The sequence below is a fragment of the Crocuta crocuta genome, unplaced genomic scaffold (genome assembly GCF_008692635.1).
Source record: "Crocuta crocuta isolate KB4526 unplaced genomic scaffold, BGI_CrCroc_1.0 scaffold92, whole genome shotgun sequence".
In the NCBI taxonomy this organism is placed as follows: Eukaryota; Metazoa; Chordata; class Mammalia; order Carnivora; family Hyaenidae; genus Crocuta; species Crocuta crocuta.
The window spans coordinates 817,233-836,489 of record NW_027528804.1 but is presented as its reverse complement, the minus strand read 5'-3'; the positions used below and the strand labels follow the sequence as shown (position 1 = coordinate 836,489).

The following is a 19,257-nucleotide window of genomic DNA, read 5'->3' as shown; positions in this document are numbered from 1 at the left end:
TCCCTAAGAAGTCTTTCTGCTAACTCAAGAGCAGAGCGTGACCTATTTAATAAATTTTCACACTTATCTCCAGAAGGTGATCTTTGCTAATCTGGCTTTCAAGTTGGAAGGAAAGAAGAAAAGTTGATTCCTTATGGATTTTGATCTAAACTTGAACCCTCAGGCGGTTAAAGTCTCTTCATCCAAAGTGAATCTCTGTTTAATAAGGCCCCTCTTATAACCACTCCAAAACACACTTTCAAAACAAAAGTTAGAACGCCGTATGGTCCATTCTCAAGAAAGATCTGTTTCTGTTCAGAACCCGCCCTGACCTTTTTGTTGAAGAAGAACAAAATAATGTAGTAACAAAAACACAAGTGGCTGCCAAAGGAAGAGGAAAAAAAGTTCCTGTAAGGGACTGAAACAATAAATCTCCTCTCTGCTGAACTCCCAGAGGGAGTGTGTGTATTTCCTCCCGTTCTTTATCAGAGCCCCCGAAATAAGTAGGAATGGGCAGTAGCTGTTCACATTCAGCACACCTTTTCCATTTGCTAACAGGGCCCTGCCAGGCTGGGAGCCAGTTGTCTCTGCCTGACTCTGGAGAGAAGAGCTGCTGAGACGATCCCTGGGCACCATGAGACTCCTGCAAGTGATCATCCTTTGTCTTCCTCTGTCCACTCTTTGTAGCAGTGAAGATGACACAGGTATTCTTTTCTCTTATTCCTCTGATGGTGTGGATCAGAAATCACTAGGAGGGGACTTTTAGCCTCAGTTTACCTTCAGGCACCTTCCCCTGAAATGTGGATGCAGCATTTCATTTGCTGTGTCCAGTGCGTGGATGTTGACCAGGAGTGCATGGAGAAGGCTCCACGGAGAGAATGTTTGTTTTCACTGAAAGGAAATGCTTGCTGGTGCAGCAGCCTTGCAGTGTGTTGGATGGTATCATAAAGGTATGGGGAATACACAATAGCATTTTTTGAAAATAAAAATCAGGGAATAAAATGCTGGTTAAAAAGGTACTAGTTCTCACAAATGTGCTCCTTTCAGGTGTAAGTCTAGAAATAACAATTGTCAAGTATGGGTGAAAGGCTGTAATCAGAAATGCTGCATCACAGAAGCTGGCCTATATTTGTTCCATTGTCTTTTTGGCTCTGATAAACTGAGAGGTTGGATAAAGCTGCCTAGGAAAATGAATATTAGTATCTTGAGAGAGTAGGAAGTAAAGAGGAGAGTCATTTGATTAAAGTTAATAACATTTATTTGCTCCGGAAATATACACACACAACACTTTGCACATCATTTCAAAAATCCTACCCCTTGACTGCAGTTTCAGAAACTCAAACAAAGGATATATATGAACCAATATAAATCCTGACTATATCAATGACCAGTTGCAAGAGATTATTACATTTATCTTGTAATCCTTTCTGAGGGATTCACTGTAAGCAATTAAATTTAATAAATATTTACTAGGATCTTATCATGTACTCATCAGTGCAAGAAATACATAAATGATTAAGACATTGTCCTTACCAACAGTGGTAAATGTAGTGTTGGGAAAAACAAATCTGTAATTCCAATACACGACAGATTTAATAAGCATGAAAACCAAAGCACAAACTATCAGTTTGGGAAATACTGATTCTGAGGAGCCTTAGAAAAATATCAGTTCTAATTTTGTTCGTATGTGCTCTTTTCAAAAGTTTGTTACCTAAAAAAATTCTAATATAGAGTATTAATATAGGAAAATTATGTATGCTCTTTCAGTAATGTTTATAATTAATTTCTTAAAATATATATATATAAATTAGGACCCATTCCCAAGCAGTTCAAAATCACATATGATTGCTTACCATGCGTCTTGATATTTTCAGAGTTAAGTTGAAGCAGGTATCAAGGCCAGAAAAATCTACCTTAGAAGAGTTACCAAGAAACTGAGTTTTTAAAATAAAGAGTATTGATGAGAGGCCACAGAAATAAGTATATGAGCTTTTAAGTAACTCTTCAGTACACATGGGAAAGATTGGTAGGAATCCTGATGCCATGAAAAACGGGCTTACAAACACATGTCAGGTCAATATAAATTTGAGAGTCTGGCTTAGGCTGCTTACCACCCCGAGTCTGTAAATATCGAGTACACTACTTTCCTGGAATTGTTAACCTCTGAATGGATTATATGTCTTTCTGAAAGCAAAATGGAATTGTATCAATAGAATCAGCCTGCAAAAACGTAGCCATAACAAAGATGGAAAGGTAAAGGACAACCCAGAGACGACCTGGAAGATATTCCTTTTATGATCATTTTGGGAAAATACAAACTTCTTTTCACTCACCACTAATGAGCTCAACCTGTGTCTTCTTTCTAACTAACTATTAATCCAAGTATGGCAACTTCTTATTTAAGCAGAGATAATGATTACATAATGACTACCTCCTTCAACCTCTGTCAACAAGCCTATTTGTTAAGGAACATGTCTGTAAAAACTACTCTGTTTGTTTTAGAAAAGGAAACTTTAGCTCAAGAGCATAAATTGACCATCCAGGTAATACCCAGGAGGAACTGAAAGAGATTTTCCATTCAGGTGTATGATTTTGTTGCACCTGGCTCTGACTGTTCTGTTTCCCTCCCTGGGTATGGCGCAGGAAATGAAGCATTTCCTAAGCTAATGTATTAAGTTCTTTCCCTAACCCCCTGCACCGGAAACACATTGATTTCAAAGCTTTGTACATTCCCCAAACTTAGAATGCTTAACATATTTCATCAGCAGGGCTGATTATTAGGGGTGAGGAGGGAGGCATCTCTTCTGCCTTAAATTCACAAGTTGTCAAGAAGATCCATGCTTTTTTGCGTAGTAATTTATTCCTAAATAATGATCTTTTAGAGAAATTGACTACTTTTCTTTTTCCGTCTGACATTTTTGTCAGTCTCAGACTTAAATAAATACAATATAGTCCTTTGTGCTTATTGTGAAAATCAAGTGAATCTTTTTACACAGCAGTGAGTGACTTTCTATTACTTGGTTGGTGGTATAATATTTTACATTCTTCAACTTGGAAAGCTGTCCTATTGAAGTACGTACAGGAAGTTCCTGAAAAGGAGCTGTCATTCTTTCCCAAGGTTTTCTAAATTGTATTTAAAACTGAACAGACCCCTCCTGTGGCTTTTATACCCCTTTGGCTTTTAAGCCTATATTGATGAGCCTTTCCCTGTCAAGACTGAGGGAAGTTAAATGAAGAGTGATTCCAAGAGAAAAGAGGCCCTGGAAACTAGTCACTCTTCAAGCACCATTTGCTGTTTGGAGTTTACATTAATTTAGGAAAGATGAAAATGTTTCAGGCATTTGCAAACATCATTTTAGGAACAAACATCATTTTATTGGTATCTGAAGAAGAATTTAATTGCTTGGAGAGATTCATTTGACACTGATTGAACATTGAGTTTCATGGAAAAAAATGGATTGAACACACTGTAAGACAGGCATAATGCTAAATGCTATAGATTTACAGAGAATAGTTAAGACTCAGCCATGGCCTTTGAAATGGGAGAGCAAACGGGTGACACGTAATAAGAAGGTTGGTTATAGTGTAGGTCTCAAGTGGTGAGTAAAGAATAATAAGGGAGCTTAGTCTGGAGTGTGGGGGCATCAGAAAAGGCTTCATATAAAAGTGGAAATTATGATGAACTTTGAAATTTGAAAAACAGAAGGTTCCAGACTGATGGAATTTCTTGAGTAGGAACATGAAGACATTAGTATATTCCAGTGTAGAAATGTAAGGAGGTCACAGATTGGACTTAGGTTACATTTTAGAAAATAGGGTTGGAAACAGAGTCTCAAGATATGTTGACTACCAGGATGAGAAATATTGACTAGTTGTAGTCAATAGTTAAACATTGAATAGTTAATTCGTTTAGAACCTCTACATGTTTGAGTGTGGGAATTATATGATTGGGGCTTTATGTTGGGAAGATTAATCTGTCAGCAGGATATAGATTAGACTGTTGCAGTCAGGAGAGACAAAAGCTAAAGAAAATAGTGCAAATGTTATTGCCATTCTGAAAATTTGTCAATAAAGTGAAAAAAAAAAACAGATCTAGGGAAGAGCTAAAAGGGATAGAAACTTTGTGATTTGACATATTCTTGACAGGCAGTGAGGGAGAAAGTGAATGAGATGTACAGAGAGGATTATCTGAAGACCAAAAGTAAGAATATGGTTTGGAAGCAGAGGGAGGGAAAGATAGGTGGAGACAATTTAAGGAGGAAAATGAAGTATTCTATTTTGGACACGGTGAGTTTGAAATCCTAGTAAGATGTTTAAACAGAGACATTCAGGCTAAATTAAAATCTGTGGGGAGTTGTAATGCCCCTGGAATTGGAAGTGGTGGTGAGTCTTTACAACTTGAATCCCAGGGCTTCTTAGTCCTGCTCCCTTTAAGATTAATAACAGAGGGGCGCCTGGGTGGCTTAGTCGGTTAGGTGTCCGACTTTCGCTTAGGTCATGATCTCGCGGTTCGTGGGTTCAAGCCCCGCGTCGGGCTCTATGCTGACTGCCAGCTCGGAGCCTGGAGCCTATTTCGGAGTCTGTGACTCTCTCTCTCTCTGACCCTCCCCTGCTCACGCTGTCTGTCTCTCTCTCTCTCTCCTAGAAATAAATAAAAATATTTAAAAAAAAAAAAGATTAATAACAGAGAAAAGCAATTTATTTCTCACCTGGATGCCCATATATCTAACTCTCTCATGGCACTTGTTTTTTAATTTTATCATAATTATTTGTAGACATATCTAATCTCCTCTTCCAGGCAATAAACACCTTGAAAGCGGGGGTTTTAATTACCATATTTATTTCGTTTGTCCAGGAACAGTTCTAAACATCTAATAAGGACGTAGTTAGCCAAACGACATGTAAGTGAATGATACAATTGCCTTTTTTTTTCATTTTTCATTTCTTCCAGTGACAATCACTCACCAGTTTACTTCCTTGTTTATATGAAAAGATTATGGACATGTATGACTCATAGTGTATACCACGGGTACAAATCGATTACTTTGATCCTCCAATGAAAGTGGGCATATCAAAGGGAAGCCAATTCCCAAAGTCTAGCTAAGAAAGAACATGACAGCTATAGATGGACCACCTAGTACCAGGTAACAGGAATTTACAACAAATGTGGAAAAAGAAACTGCCTTGACTATAACCGTTGGGAGGAAGAACATACAAAAAGAATTAGCTCTACTTTTCCTTTTGGGTATAAAATACTTTATGTCCTATCCTCTTATCGATAGAAATATTCAAGGAGAAACCTATTCTCAAACAACTTCTTAAAAATACAAAATGGGTTTTTTAAAAGAAAAAATGTTCTTAAAAAGGGAAGTTTAAGAAAGTTAATTCATGTATTATTTTAGATAGCATAGGAGTTGCTTTAGAGCAGATCATTTTACTTATTACTTCTATTTAGCTTAATCACTATCAGCAAATCTTACCTAAAATGAGTACTCTATTGTAGGCAGATGAACCAGAATGCAAACAGATCCAACGGGAAGGTATTCAGTCCCCACAACATTTGTTTTACATTCTTTTTTTGCACTACTTATTTTTTTTAAGTTTCTACCTAAAAGTAGAAGTGATCAGTCTAGAATTTCTGCTTTCAAGAGATTCATAACAGTTGTCACCAGTAAATTCTCTGGCAACTTTATCTTGCTAATTGTTATTATTCAGTTGAGGGAAAAAATGATACCCCTTTGGGGGTTTCAGAAAACTTGTATTTTACTGGATCATTGCCTGTTCTTCCTTTTTCATCGACGAAGTTCCATTTCAAGCTTCAGGTAAACATTTTAACTTGGGAATAATTCTAATTCAAGTAACTTCTACCCCTTTTTTAGTCATCACTTTCCAACTTCCTCTTTATCTTTGAGAACAATTTGAGATGCACATTTCTAAACAGTGAATGTCAAAGCAGGAATGTACTCCAAGGGACATTCAATTCCTGTTAGTAAGTGCCTCTTTTCCTGTTACTGAATTCCTGTGGATCATTATAGGATAGGATAATAATGCCTGTTGGGTGTTAGAAGAAACCCTTTTAGTTAGCAAACAAGATCCTTTTGTACTGTTGCAGACACAACATCAGCATCAACATGAAAACCATTAGTGATGTCAGTTACATCTAGAAAGGCCACTGTACGGTCCCCAAATTTGGGACAACCATAAGAAAAACTGTTTTAAAAAAGGAAAAGAAAAGAAAAATAGTTTTCTAAACTTGAATACAAGTTTTATGTCTTGTAGAAATATCAGCAGAGATCATCATAACTAGTCTCTAAATAGAAGCAGCTACTGTTTAAGCATCAGACACATGTCGTGTCTTTCCCTCTATCTTCTCTGGTTGTGTTTACTCCAGCCATCACTATGGCAACCTGCTACACACATGTGTAGCCTGACAGCACCTTGATTCGTGTGAATGTATATCTTTTGTAGTCCTATCTGCTGTTACTCTGATACTGAGACAGTGTCACCTGCAGAACTGCACATGGCATTGTTGGGTCTGAGCTGGAAGACCAGGAGCAGTAGCCCCTCTAGGAGACAACTCTTGCCAAAAGGGGAAATGGAGCCAGTGAATAAATACTTTCTTCTATTCCTGCTCCGTTTCACTGCTTTAGTCCTCTATTCCTTTGCCTTCCTTTTCCTTTACAAACTGTCTGCACACAGAAAGTTTGCACACTATGCTTCATCTTGGGCTCTGCTTTCTGGTGAAATCCAGGATTTATTATTTTTCTTGATGGGCTCATTTTGGATTGAATGATAGATTATATCGAGATGTAGGTTTGTTACAGTTTCTCTGATACTCCAATCGTTATTCACCACCTTTCTTCCTCTTCACTTACAAAAAAAGCAAGAAAAAGCCTTATCCATCTTTTGTTGACTATGTTAAGCAATATTCTAAGCAGGTCCTGTTCAAAGGCAATCATTTGCCTGTTTGTATAGAGTCAGTAATGAATTATATTATAAGGTTGGTAGCCAAAAATGTTCAAATCATTGATTTTATTCATGGTGTACTGCTCATCTAAAATACAAATTGCTTTTTAAATCTGTCTGTTCAGTCATATTCTGGCTTAAACACAAATTAGTTGTGTCAAAACCCAGACTCAGTTGGATCTGGTCCAAATTAGCCCATGTGAGTGTCATCACAACATCTACTGACATCTGCCATTTATTGAGCCAGGCATTTTACACAGATTACTTCCATCACAACATTTTAAGGCCGACTTTATTATTCCCATTTTACCGATTAGGAAACGAGGCTTGAGGGACTATAAAGTTATACCAGAGCCATGTCGCTTAAAATCAAATAAGAGGAAGTTGCTCCTCAAAATCTCCCTTATAGCTTGCTGCCTTCCAGTGTGGTGAAATGACAGTTAAACTGAATTTTTTTTTAACAAATAGTTTATTGTCAAATTAGTTTCCACATAACACCCAGTGCTCATCCCCACAAGTGCCCTCCTCCATGCCCCTCCCCCCTTCCCCCCACATCCATCAGTCCTCAGTTTTTGTCAGCATTCAAGAGTCTCTCATGGTTTGCCTCTCTCCCTTTCCCCCACCATTTCCCCCTTTCTTCTCCCCCTTGTTCCTCAGTTAAGTTCCTCCTAAACTGAATTTTTTTTAATTGAAAAGAGGAAGGATAGAGACTTTACTACTTGGGTAATTCAGAAGCCACTGCTGCGTCTCATAGCATCTTCCACTCCACACCTTAAAAACCACAAATTAAGTGCCATGGATGAGTTTCCACTTAGTGATAATGATCCTCTTACTGTGCTAGACTCAATTAATTATTAGGGGCTGCGTTGAAAACAGGTGTAGGCATTTGCCTACCTACCCATTGTCAAGTTGGTTGGGAAAAACAACCTGCTTGTCTATAATATAAATGTCAGTGCAGCTAATACGGGACTTGGAGAAGAAGAGAAGCTAAGGAAATAACTATCAGTGAATGGATCACTTAATGTCACATTTATAATCCTTCTGGAGCCAGACTGCCTGGGTTCAAATTCCAGCTCTGCCGCTTACTATCTGTGTGCACTTGGGCGAGTGACATAACCTTCAGCATTCCCAGATGTACAATGGGACCAGCGCAGTCCCTACCTAACAGAAGTATGATGGGGGTCTCGTGAAGGCATGCACACAAGAAAAACACCCACAATAATATCCTGCATGTAAGAACTCTGCAAGGTTTGCCGAGGTTAGGGGTTCGGAGTCCTCTAGTTTATTATATCCCATTCCTTAGACAAACTGCCTTATTTCCAAATTGATTCTAGTGCAAACTCAGCAAATATTAAAATAATTACAGTGTTAATTCTCGCAACGAACTGACTGAGCCACCCAGGTGCCCTCAGATATGTCTATTTTTAATGAAGATGCTAATTTTGTAGCCTGAGAATTGTCAACATCCTTACATATTACAACCTTCCTTAAGGTATTGAGCACTACTTAATCTGAGAGGTGGGATATGTTAGTGAAAGGAACCTTGATTTTAATGTGAGAACCAAGTTTGGGTCTAGCTTCTTAGTTTTCTGAAATTAACCTAGACATTCAATACTTCTTAGCCTCAGTTTCTTTATCTAAATATGAGAAAAATGATATTTGCTGACACAGTATTGGTTTTACATGAAAATCAGAAACCCCATTTGAAGTGTTCTGGAAGTCATAGCTTACTATTTAAATATTAGTTATTAACATGCAAATTAACATTTAACTCACAGAATCAGTGAGAAGACATTTCATAAACTGGAGAATTTGTCCTTGTTGGCTAGGTCTGTAACTGCCACTCCACCATTGCTTTTTTAGCTATAATACCTTTATATATTGGAGCACCTGCGTGCCTCAGTTGGTTAAGCTTCGAACTCTTGATTTTGGCTCAGGTCATGATCTCACTATTCGTGGGTTCGAGCCCAGCATCAGGCTCTGCACTGACAGCACAGAGCCTGCTTGGGATTCTCTGTCTCACACTCTCTTTGCCCCTCCCTTACCCATACACATGCACGTGCTCTCTCTCTCTCTCTCTTTCAAAATAAAGAAAAAAAAAACTTTATATATTTTTCTATGGATGCTACACACTCAAATAGCTATGTGTTGAAATACTGCCTGAGTTGTAAAAGCCACACACATGAAGCACAGAACCATTTGTATCATGCATTGAATGTTTTCTTAACTGAAATGGGAAAAGAAATTATTTCTGTGGTATGAACTGTGAAATCGTCCTCTGATTCGCAAGTGTGAGGACATAAATGTCTAGCTCTGGGACACTGTCCCTAGGGAAGAGAGGTCACCCCTGCATTCGACTCATGGCCATGGTGACAACTCCTCTCTTCAACAATGAGATATCTCTCCATTATCTCTCCCTGAGAATCCAGTTTTTAAAAATGAGACCCACCATTTTAAATGCACAAAATTAATAACAATTGCATTTTTGGGATTAAGATAATGAAATGATGTGAATCCATAAGCTTTTTCTAAAATTTATTTTTTCATTAGTTAATTTTTTATTTTATTAATTAATTTATTTTTATTTTTTTTATGAATCCATAGCTTTTTATTATTTTTCTTGTCTTTTCTTTCTTTTTCTGACCGCCTCATTTGTTGGGAACAAGTTTTGTATTAACTAAAGTTGACAACTCTATAGACTTGCAAAATAGAAGAAAGAAAAATGGAATGCTGCCAGCCATTTAAAATCCTGTTGCTAGGGTCTGTTATAACCTAACTGAATGTAAATCCCTTGATAGCAAAGGCAGTATCAAATTGATCTTTTTTTCCCCTCAGGACCTATCTTTGGACACAAAAGTGATGCTCACTAACCAGCTCTTGCTTCAATTTAGAGAACCGTATTTCTTCAAAAGTCAGCAGAGTTGAAAATATACAAGTCATTCCTGGATTTGTTTTCAGGGACTTGAGGACAATATTTATTTTTATCCTTGGCCTGGGTAGTGGAGAAGTTGCGACTATCATTCTGGGATACTCTTTTGGCCAGCTGGGCTGATTTGGTTTGCTTTACGAAACTGACCTGCAGTCTTTTTGTTGTATAAATAGCAGAAAATGCCCACCTCTGTTTTATATTGACTGTTCAAATCACATAAGAATGGTGTGATTATCAGAAAACAAGTGTTGAACCATTCCTGTGTCTCACTCAAAAGGAAAAAAAAATGGTATCCTACAATTCTCTGTATCATTCATTGCGTAATTCTGAAACACTTAGACCTTACTGGTCCTCAATTCTGCTAAACTGTAAAATTATGGAAGTTCAACTGTAAAGATGCATTGGTTACAGATTTTACCTTTCCGACTCTGAGGCCTTTATTCAGGATGTTGAGTAATTATTCTAATCTTCTCCAGAAGCAAAGGCATTAGATAATTCACTTATTCCCAGGTTTTAAAATTTTCATTGGTCAATAAATAATGAAATTCCCCGTGAACAGTTGACAGGCAATTAACAGGGTTTTATTTTGTCAAATAAAGACATAAAGAATGTACAATGTACATGCCATTTACCAGTATTTACATAAAATAAAGCCTGCTTTAGTTATATATATACATTCAGCAATATAACAACTTTTTTTGCACTGAGTTCTGACTCAGGTCACTAGCTGGCACTGTGCAGCGGTGGTGTGTACTGTTCTCGAAGCCAAGAGGCCTTTGGTCTTAGTTACCACGGGCCACAAGCTTGCTGTGTGGCTGAGGCAAGCAAATGTTTTAACCTCTCAAGTCTTTAATTTCCTGATAACAATATGAGTACAGCTCTACTAAATGACACTGAAGTTTTCTTCCAGATCTATAATGGTGTGATCTATCTGTAACAAACAATTTCTGTATATTTTGCTCAAGTTCTCTTGCTTCACTTTCATCCTGTTATTCCTAGATTTGTTCGCTTTGGATCAAGACGTTCAATTCTATTTCCTAATGTTGTTTCCTTTGGGAATTTTCAGGCAGGGCTGCAGGCAAGTATCTGCTTCACATGTAAAGGGTCAGTTCTCTGCCATGAGAAACATTTCTCAGAGCACACACCAGCGAAAGACAGTCTTTTTTTTTTTTGCCATTTTCCTTGTGTTATTATTTGTATATAATTTGAAGGCATGTGAGAGTGGGAGGGATAGAAAAAAAGAACAGAGGGCAGGGGGAGAGAGAAGGAGACAGGGAGAAAGAAAAAAAAAGATAAATTCACGGACGTGCAGAAAAAAGATTGAGAGTAAAGATGAGGTTAAAGAGTCTGAGAGGGTGCTAGAGGCTGGAAGAAAGAGAGAAAGCCTCTCTGAGAGGGTTGGGATGGGAAAATATAAGGAATAAGAAGGGGAGGGAGAAAGATATGTAACAAAACTCTAATTATTTGCGAGAAGCACTTTCCATCGGCCTTCCAGCCACTCTTATAGACCTGGTAGTCAATAGGGTTCTTTCTTATCATTATATCTCTTGCTAGTCCTTCATTCCTCCATTCATTCCATTTGCGAAATGCTACACATTTTTCAAAGCTCTTTATTGATCAATTATCTCATTTCATCCTTGCCATTGCCTGGGTGATTGTATAGGCTGGTGTTACTGGGTTCACTGTCAGAGGAGAAAAGCCCAAGCACACACACACTATAATTCAGATCAGTAGGTTTTAACATTTATTACTCATAAGAATCACTGAAGGTATCTGTGAAAAATAGATTTCCCTAAGGCTCACCCCCAACGCTTCCAGTAAAATCCAGACAACAATGCTTCAGCAATTACTACAGATAATGTTTATACACTGGCACATGGACTTACATTCTGAGAAGTCCTGGACTAGATTCCAATTTCCCGACTGGTCATCTGAACTTTTTTTACTGCCCCTTATGCCCACAAGATGACCAGAGGTGTTAACCTTTAAAGAAAAGTGCTAGGGCCTAGTGCTTTCAGACGGAGTCTTAGTTATTAAATCAGAGTGATTTTTGGTTTTGGGGATTTGTTTTTTGTTTGTGTGTGTGTGTGTATGTGTGATTTTTGTTTTGTTTTGTTTTGTTTGCTTGTACTAGTTTAGTATAATAGAAACTACATTTGGCCAAGATGAATATTAATGGAAGCATTAGAATCTCTATAGGTGCATAGGTTTAAATTCCAGCTTTTTAATCCATCCATTGTAAGGAGATTTCCTACTCCTTATGAGTTCCTATTGATTGCTTTCCATTCTACTATTAATCTCCTTCCTGTTTTCATCAACACTGCAAGACCCTGGGCCTCTCCTCTGTCTCTGCTCAAGATTAACCACCACAAATAATAGTTTGATTAGAGAAACAATTACACCATTCCCATCAAAGTTTCAGATGGTGTCCGAAACTGTTCAATAATCCAAACCCAAATATTTCTTGTTACTGGAAAAGGGGTAGAGCCTTCACAGCTTGAGACGATGCAGAGAGTTAAAAGACCAATGTTAATAGATACCTTGCAAACATGAAAAGAAATTAAGACGCTGTGACGTTATGAACCTGTGCTAGCCATGCAGGGAAACTGGTAGAATTAGGAAATGACAAGGTGAAATTTGTCAACTGGCTTATTATCTTCCATGATGTAATACACCGAGATAAGTGACAGGAAGAATTCAACACGCTCTATTCCTGGGCTTACAAACTGGCATCCACTGACATAGCCTGCATGTGTGTATTGTTTGGCCCCAAAGTGTTTTATGACTACGGGAAAATATTTAAAATTTAAAAAATTTCACAAAACGGCAACAAAGAAGGTAATTGACTGCCTTATTTTCAGGTTTTCTGGCAACTTTGGGCCTCATATTCCTTCATGGCAGCATTCATTGAAACCTATGTAATGGGGCGCCTGGGTGGCTCAGTCAACTAAGTGTCTGACATCAGTTCAGGTCATGATCTCATAGCTTGTGGGTTCAAGCTCTGCATTGGGTTGTCTGCTATCCATACAGAGCCTGCTTCAGATCCTCTGTCCCTCTCTCTCTATCTGCCTCTCCCCCTCCACATGCTCTCTCTCTCAAAAATAACCATTTAAAAGAAAACCCTGAGTAATATATGCCCCTTTGAATTGTCGAATGTTCTCTCTCCTACAATCATATGTGTACTTATACCCTTCCTGAGTCTCTCATGCATGCCCCTGTCCAACCTCTGTGGGAGCCCAGAAACTTTAATTAATTCTTTAATTCTAATAATTTATTAATAAATTCTTGTAGATTTTCTACTTATACAATCAATCATATCATGTCCAAATAATAAATTTTTACTTATTCCTTTTCAATTATTATAATATTTATTTTTCTTATCTTGTAGTACTAGGTAGCTATTTAATATAATGCTTCATAAAAATAACATTACTGGACACAATTGTTTTGTTCTTATTCTCACAGGGAAAGCTAACATTTCCCCACTATACACAATGATTGTTATAGTTCTTGAAGTTATTCTATCAGATTAATATCTTGTTTCCAAATGCTTGTTAAAACAGGTTTTTTTTTTAGCATTGTTCAGATGATCATATGTTGTTAAGCTTATTCTTTCAATCTAGTAAATTAAGCTGATTGATTTCTTAGTTAGTTGTTGTTGTTGTTCTTTTAAGCAATTTTTAAGCCCAATGTGGGGCTCTTTATCTGGGAATTGTTGAGTTCAAGCCCTGTTCAATCAGCGTAATTTACTAGATTGGAAGAATAAGGAGAACAACATATGATCATCTGAACAATGCTAAAAAAAACTCTTTTAACAATTCAATATTAATTAATAAATTTTAAAAAAGCATTAAGAATTAAGTAAAGTTTCTGGACATAGAATTTATATAAATTAATTGTATTTCTATCTATGCAAGAGCCATATGAAAATTTAACAATATACAACTTACAAAAACATCAAGAAAACAACATCAAGTACTTATAAATAATTCTAACAAAATATATGTATAATTCTTAAGAGAATAATACTAAAATTTATTGAATGAAATTAAAGAAAACCTTAAAAATTAGAAAAATATACCATGTTCATTGATTGGGCAATCCGGTATTTAAATTATGTTAATTTTCTCCAAATAGACCTATAGATTCAATATAACTCCAATTAAAATTCTAATATTTTTATTGTGGAATATAGGAAGCTGATTTTAAACTTTATATGGAAGTACATAAAGTCAAGAAAATCTTAGTAATTCTTAAAGATTTAAGAAGTAAAGAAGAAAAATGAAAAAGGAGAGCTTGTTTTACATTTATCAAGTGCCATAATAAAGTATAACAATTGAAACTGTCAAATTGGAGCAGAGTGACATGATGTGACATGTGAAGCAATAGCGACATGAGGCGACAAAGACCAGTGGACGGAATAGGGAGCTCTTAACCAAACCTACAGGTATATGGATCTTAGGTATAAAACAAAGATGGTAAAACAAAGCATTGGGAAAGGATTGGCCATTTTGATTAATGCTGCTGGGACAATCAGGTGGCCACTGGGGAAAAGTTAAAATCGATTTCCATGTAACACAAAATACAGAAACCAATTCCAGATGAATTTGATACTGATGTAAATGTAGAATTTAAAAAGTTTACAAAGAAAATACAGGAGAATATCTCTGAAACTTTATTTTAGGAAAATACACAAAAAACACTAACCATAAATTAAAGGGCATGTATTCTGTTGCATTAGACTTATTCTGCTTATCAAAAGAAGTAACAGCAAAAATGAAAAGACAAAAAAAACTCAAATTACTATAAATCAGTAAGGAAATTACTAGAAATCAGTAAGGAAAATTAAAACAACCTAATCCCAAAACAACAGAAAAAACAAAATAATTGGCAGTCTTAAATATGTTCTTCACTTTTCCAAAACAATAGAAAAGGAAAGAAAAGAAAAAGAAATACAGGCTTACTCATTGCAGCACAGTTTTTTTGTAATAAACAAAAATTCGTGACAGCGCAATGTCTATGAATTACCAAATTAATCAGTGAGTTATGGTTTATTCATTCAATAAATTATATGCAGCAATAATAATAAACATACTATAGCTATAATCAATAAAATAAAAAATCTTAAATTACTATGTTGAACAAAGGACAAAAATATCTATAATATATTGCAATTTACATGAAGTTAAGAACAGTCGAATTCAAATTCTGTTATATTCAGATGTACCCATAGACAGTAAACCTAAAAAGAAAGGCTAGAAATTAAGTCAGATTTGCTACAAGTTATCTCTAGAGCAGTGGTAGAAGGATGTAATTCATAGAATATTCCCAAGAAGCTTCTGCACTGCTGCAGTGCAGCAAATATTCTGTCTTTTAATCTGGGTCATAATTACACTAGGTTCGGATTAATGTCCATTCATGATACGTATATTTATATTTTTGCACTTTTCTGTCTATGTTACCCTTTCATAATGATCACAAAGATACAGAGCCTGAGCTTAAGAAACTTAAAATTGATGCTCGGATCCATTATAAGGCAAATAAGCTGTCTTACGGGATAGATAAAAAAAACTCCTCAAGATTTTAAGAGTGATTACTATGTAACAGAGGCTGGATGTATTTAATCAGAAAATATCAAGAAATTTAGTAAAATAATATCTATTGTCATTACTCATGCACTATTGGTGGATTCTCCATTTGTCCCTCCACCCCTGAATCCCTAGTGCAAATGTCCTAGAAATATGGAAGACACTACATAGTTTCAAGCTTTAATTTAGAAGTTATCAATTTTCTCTCAGTCTCATTCTTTCTCTCGAATTTTAGGTTGTCATTCACCCTTACTTATTTAGAGTCAGAAGCTTTCCCTGTAAGACCTGCCTCTGGTTTGTTCCCTTGTATTGAGCTAGCTTTCTGTAAGATGTCACTACCTAGAATTATTTTAGCAGTCAGAGGCATTCATCCTCTTTAATTTGATATGCACTAGTTGATTCGTGCACTCTTGTTCCACAAGGCTAAATGCTGGCATGAGGCGGCAACACACCTCCAGATCTGTGGTCTTCACCAGATCCTCCTGGAGGCTGGAACCCGTCTGTGAAGTTCAAGTCAAAGCTGGCTTGCCATGCTTCTTGCTGTTCAGGACAGGCTGTCATGGGTTGGAACAACGTTTAATCTTCCTGAGGACTTTGATTTCATTTAAATTCAACTTTCTCCGATCTTCATCTAATTCAGAGAAAGACAAGTACTGTTTTAAAACACTTGTAGCCATTCTAAGAACTGATAAAATATTTATTAAAAGTAGTTATGAGCAAAGCCACACGTTTTGTTTACCATCGAATCATTTCAAAACGGAAGCACATCTGACCTTATGGTTTAATAGGAATAGTGCCATATTTATGCATTGATTAGGAGTTTGCAAAGTACTTCTATATACATTATCTCTACAAAATCCTAAAAGGCAGGCAGGCTGGTATATGTTAACTACTTTCAATTTGTGAATAGAGCCTTAAATATTTAAGGGAATTTAACCAAATATATAAATGAGGTTAAATGTTAAAGGGTCTTTAATGTGATTATTAAATTTGCCTATTAATAAATAGAATAATAGCATTTGTACATTGAATTTAAAAGCTTAAGCAAAAGAAAGGTTTTTCATCCTATGAATTAAAAAGAAAGTTAAATATATACTTCCAGAACAGAATTAACTGCTATAAAACATTTTCTGCACACAAAAGGTATATTGGGGACATCAGAAAAAAAGTTTACATTTAGAAACTTGAAAATCTACTTATAGAACTAACATATCAAATATTAGTATCATGAATACATAAGTAAATTCTTTGTATTGGTAAGGGAAATAAATCAGTAACTTTATGCCATCACTTATTTTTGCCCTAGTACATAGTAGACATTCAGTTATTGTCTGTTAAATTAATTGTGTGGTTTAAGAACAGTATATATAGGGCCCCCTGGGCCGCTTGATCGTTTGAGCATCCAACATTTGATTTCTGCTCAGATCATGATCCCAGGGTCATGGGATCCAGCCTCAAAGTGGGTTCTGGTCTAAGGGTGGAGCCTCCTCACAACTCTCCCTCCCTTTGCCTCTCTGCCCCCCGCCCCCACGTATGCTCTCTAGCTCTAAAAATTATTTTAAAAATTATATATACAAATTATAAGGAAAGGGTAATTGTTGCAGACAGAACTAATAAATAAGGCTTTAGGCAGATGGTACAACTTTAGCTGAATTTTAATGAAAAAAAATTATCCATGTTCTTTGATATTTTTATTAAAATTTTTAAAAAGGAGAAAAAACATGAGCAAAACTACAAAGCTGAAAGTAAAAGATGCCATATTTAAGAGACAGCAAAGAAACCAGCTGATCTGTTGGGAAACAATGGGAAAATTGAGTGAATAGGTTTAAGTTATAAATAAAACTTTGAATTATTTGCCCCTAAAACACAGAAATTTATTTATTTTTTAATCTGATATTCTCTGTGTTTGAAAGAAATCCAACAAATTATAAGCATTGGGGTAGCCAATCTCCAAAATGGCCTCCAATAATCCCTGCTTCTTGGTATTCAAGCATGTGGGTGGAACATTCTCACACTCCATTAAGGCTGACTTGTGTGACTCATAGAATACAGTGAAAGAGACGTTGTGTGATTTCTAAGGCCTAGGCAGTAAAAGACATTATGGCTTCCACCTCAGTCTCTCAGACTGTTTTCTCCTGGGGAAGCTGGCCAGCCATTGCATTGTGAGAACAATCCAGCAAGCTCGCGGACAGACCCAGGGGAGTAATACTGACAGCAAGCACCAGCTTGCCGACAATATGAATGAACCACCTCATAAATGGATCTTCCAGATCCATCACACACTGGGCTGATTGGTGCCCTACCCACGATCTTTACAGACTGCTAGCTTGTAAGAGACCCAAAGCCAGAATTGCTCAAAGCTGTTCTCAAGTTACTTCCCCATGAAAACTGTGAGAGATAATAAACAATTGTTTTAAGACATGAGTTTAGAGATAATTTGTTGCACAAGAGTGTATGGCTAATAAAAGTGCTATTATTCACACGTGTAATACTTTCAAGTTTTTGATACAACTTTGATTAATAGAAAGAATACCTTGTGTCAACGGAATTGTCCTGGGTTTGGAGGTAAATTATTTTCTCTCGAGCTATAGCCACAATAAATGTTTAATTAATACCGGATGGGGGCACCTGGGTGGCTCAGTCGGTTAAGCCTCTGACTTCGGCTCAGGTCATGATCTCACGGTTCGTGGGTTTGAGCCCCGAGTCAGGCTCTGTGATGACGCTCAGAGCCTGAAGCCTGCTTCAGATTTTGTGTCTCCCTCTCTCCCTGACCCTCCCCTGCTCATGCTGTCTCTATCTCCCAAAATAAATAAAACGTTAAACAAATTTAATTAATACCAGATGAATTTATTTAATTGATCTATTATTTGCTTGTTCCATAAAGTCAAAAACATCTTTAGGATTATATGTCTTGACGATTAAATTCTTAAAGTTCAGAGCTTTAATTTACCATTGAAGAATTGGTGCAGGTAGAACTAGAGTAATTCTTCATCACCTTTTTTGTTATACTGTCGTAATAATAATAGCATTGAATTTTATAAGCAGCATAGATTAACAATTTAAAAATTATACACTGTAATTAATGGAAGTTATAATGTTATTTTCATTTCAAATATATTTTACTAATAAATTTGGTTTAGTTGTATTTTGCATTTCTTTATATGCTTACATGAGAATTACTGTTAATGAACTATATTTGTTCATTAATGTCTCTGAATATTGGTAAAATAATTCGTAATTTGTTTTATCTAGTGAAACATGAGAAATTTTAAGGTGAAATTCTTGTTCACTTTCATTCATGCATTGGGAAATTAAGTTAGAGACACAAATGATATTAGAGTTTCAGACATTGTTTTCTCAGATTAAACAGTAAATCATTCCAACTCCTTTTTCTTCTCCTGCTGGAATCTAATCTCCATCTTTATTCGCATTAATTCCTCTTCTTTGACAATTTTTCTCCTACTTGTCTAAAATGTAGAGATCAAAATTGAATTCATGTTGCAATAAGAATCTAGCCATTACTGAACAAAATAGCAATGGTTACTTCATAGTTATATGACATGATTTTATCACTAAGTTCCATTTGCAAGTATGAATTTAAGATAAAATATTGTATTAATTATTCAGTTTCTTTGACTTTACATCTTTTCCTGATATACTTATTTTTATACTATTCTACCAAATTTATTTTTATATTTTATTTCACTTTATATTTACTTTGTATTTTATTTCACTTTATATTTATTTCAATGTGAACTTTATCTAGTAAATAAACAATAATTTATCAAGATATAA

At 36.0% G+C, this 19,257-nt stretch overlaps 1 protein-coding gene across 5 annotated transcripts in view; it reads left to right on the top strand.

Annotated features, from left to right (window-relative positions):
* The first annotated feature begins 453 nt into the window (after positions 1-453).
* Positions 454-19,257, top strand: part of EMCN (endomucin) — a 105,033-nt gene continuing 86,229 nt past the window's right edge. For 3 of the 5 annotated variants that reach the window (XM_077755732.1, XM_077755733.1, XM_077755737.1), the window contains exon 1: positions 455-683. In XM_077755732.1, the coding sequence (XP_077611858.1) occupies positions 614-683 (70 nt within the window). In that variant the 5' untranslated portion in view covers positions 455-613. Of the gene's footprint in view, positions 684-19,257 lie in introns of all 5 variants that reach the window. The other 2 variants (XM_077755736.1, XM_077755731.1) reach the window with 2 other exon arrangements.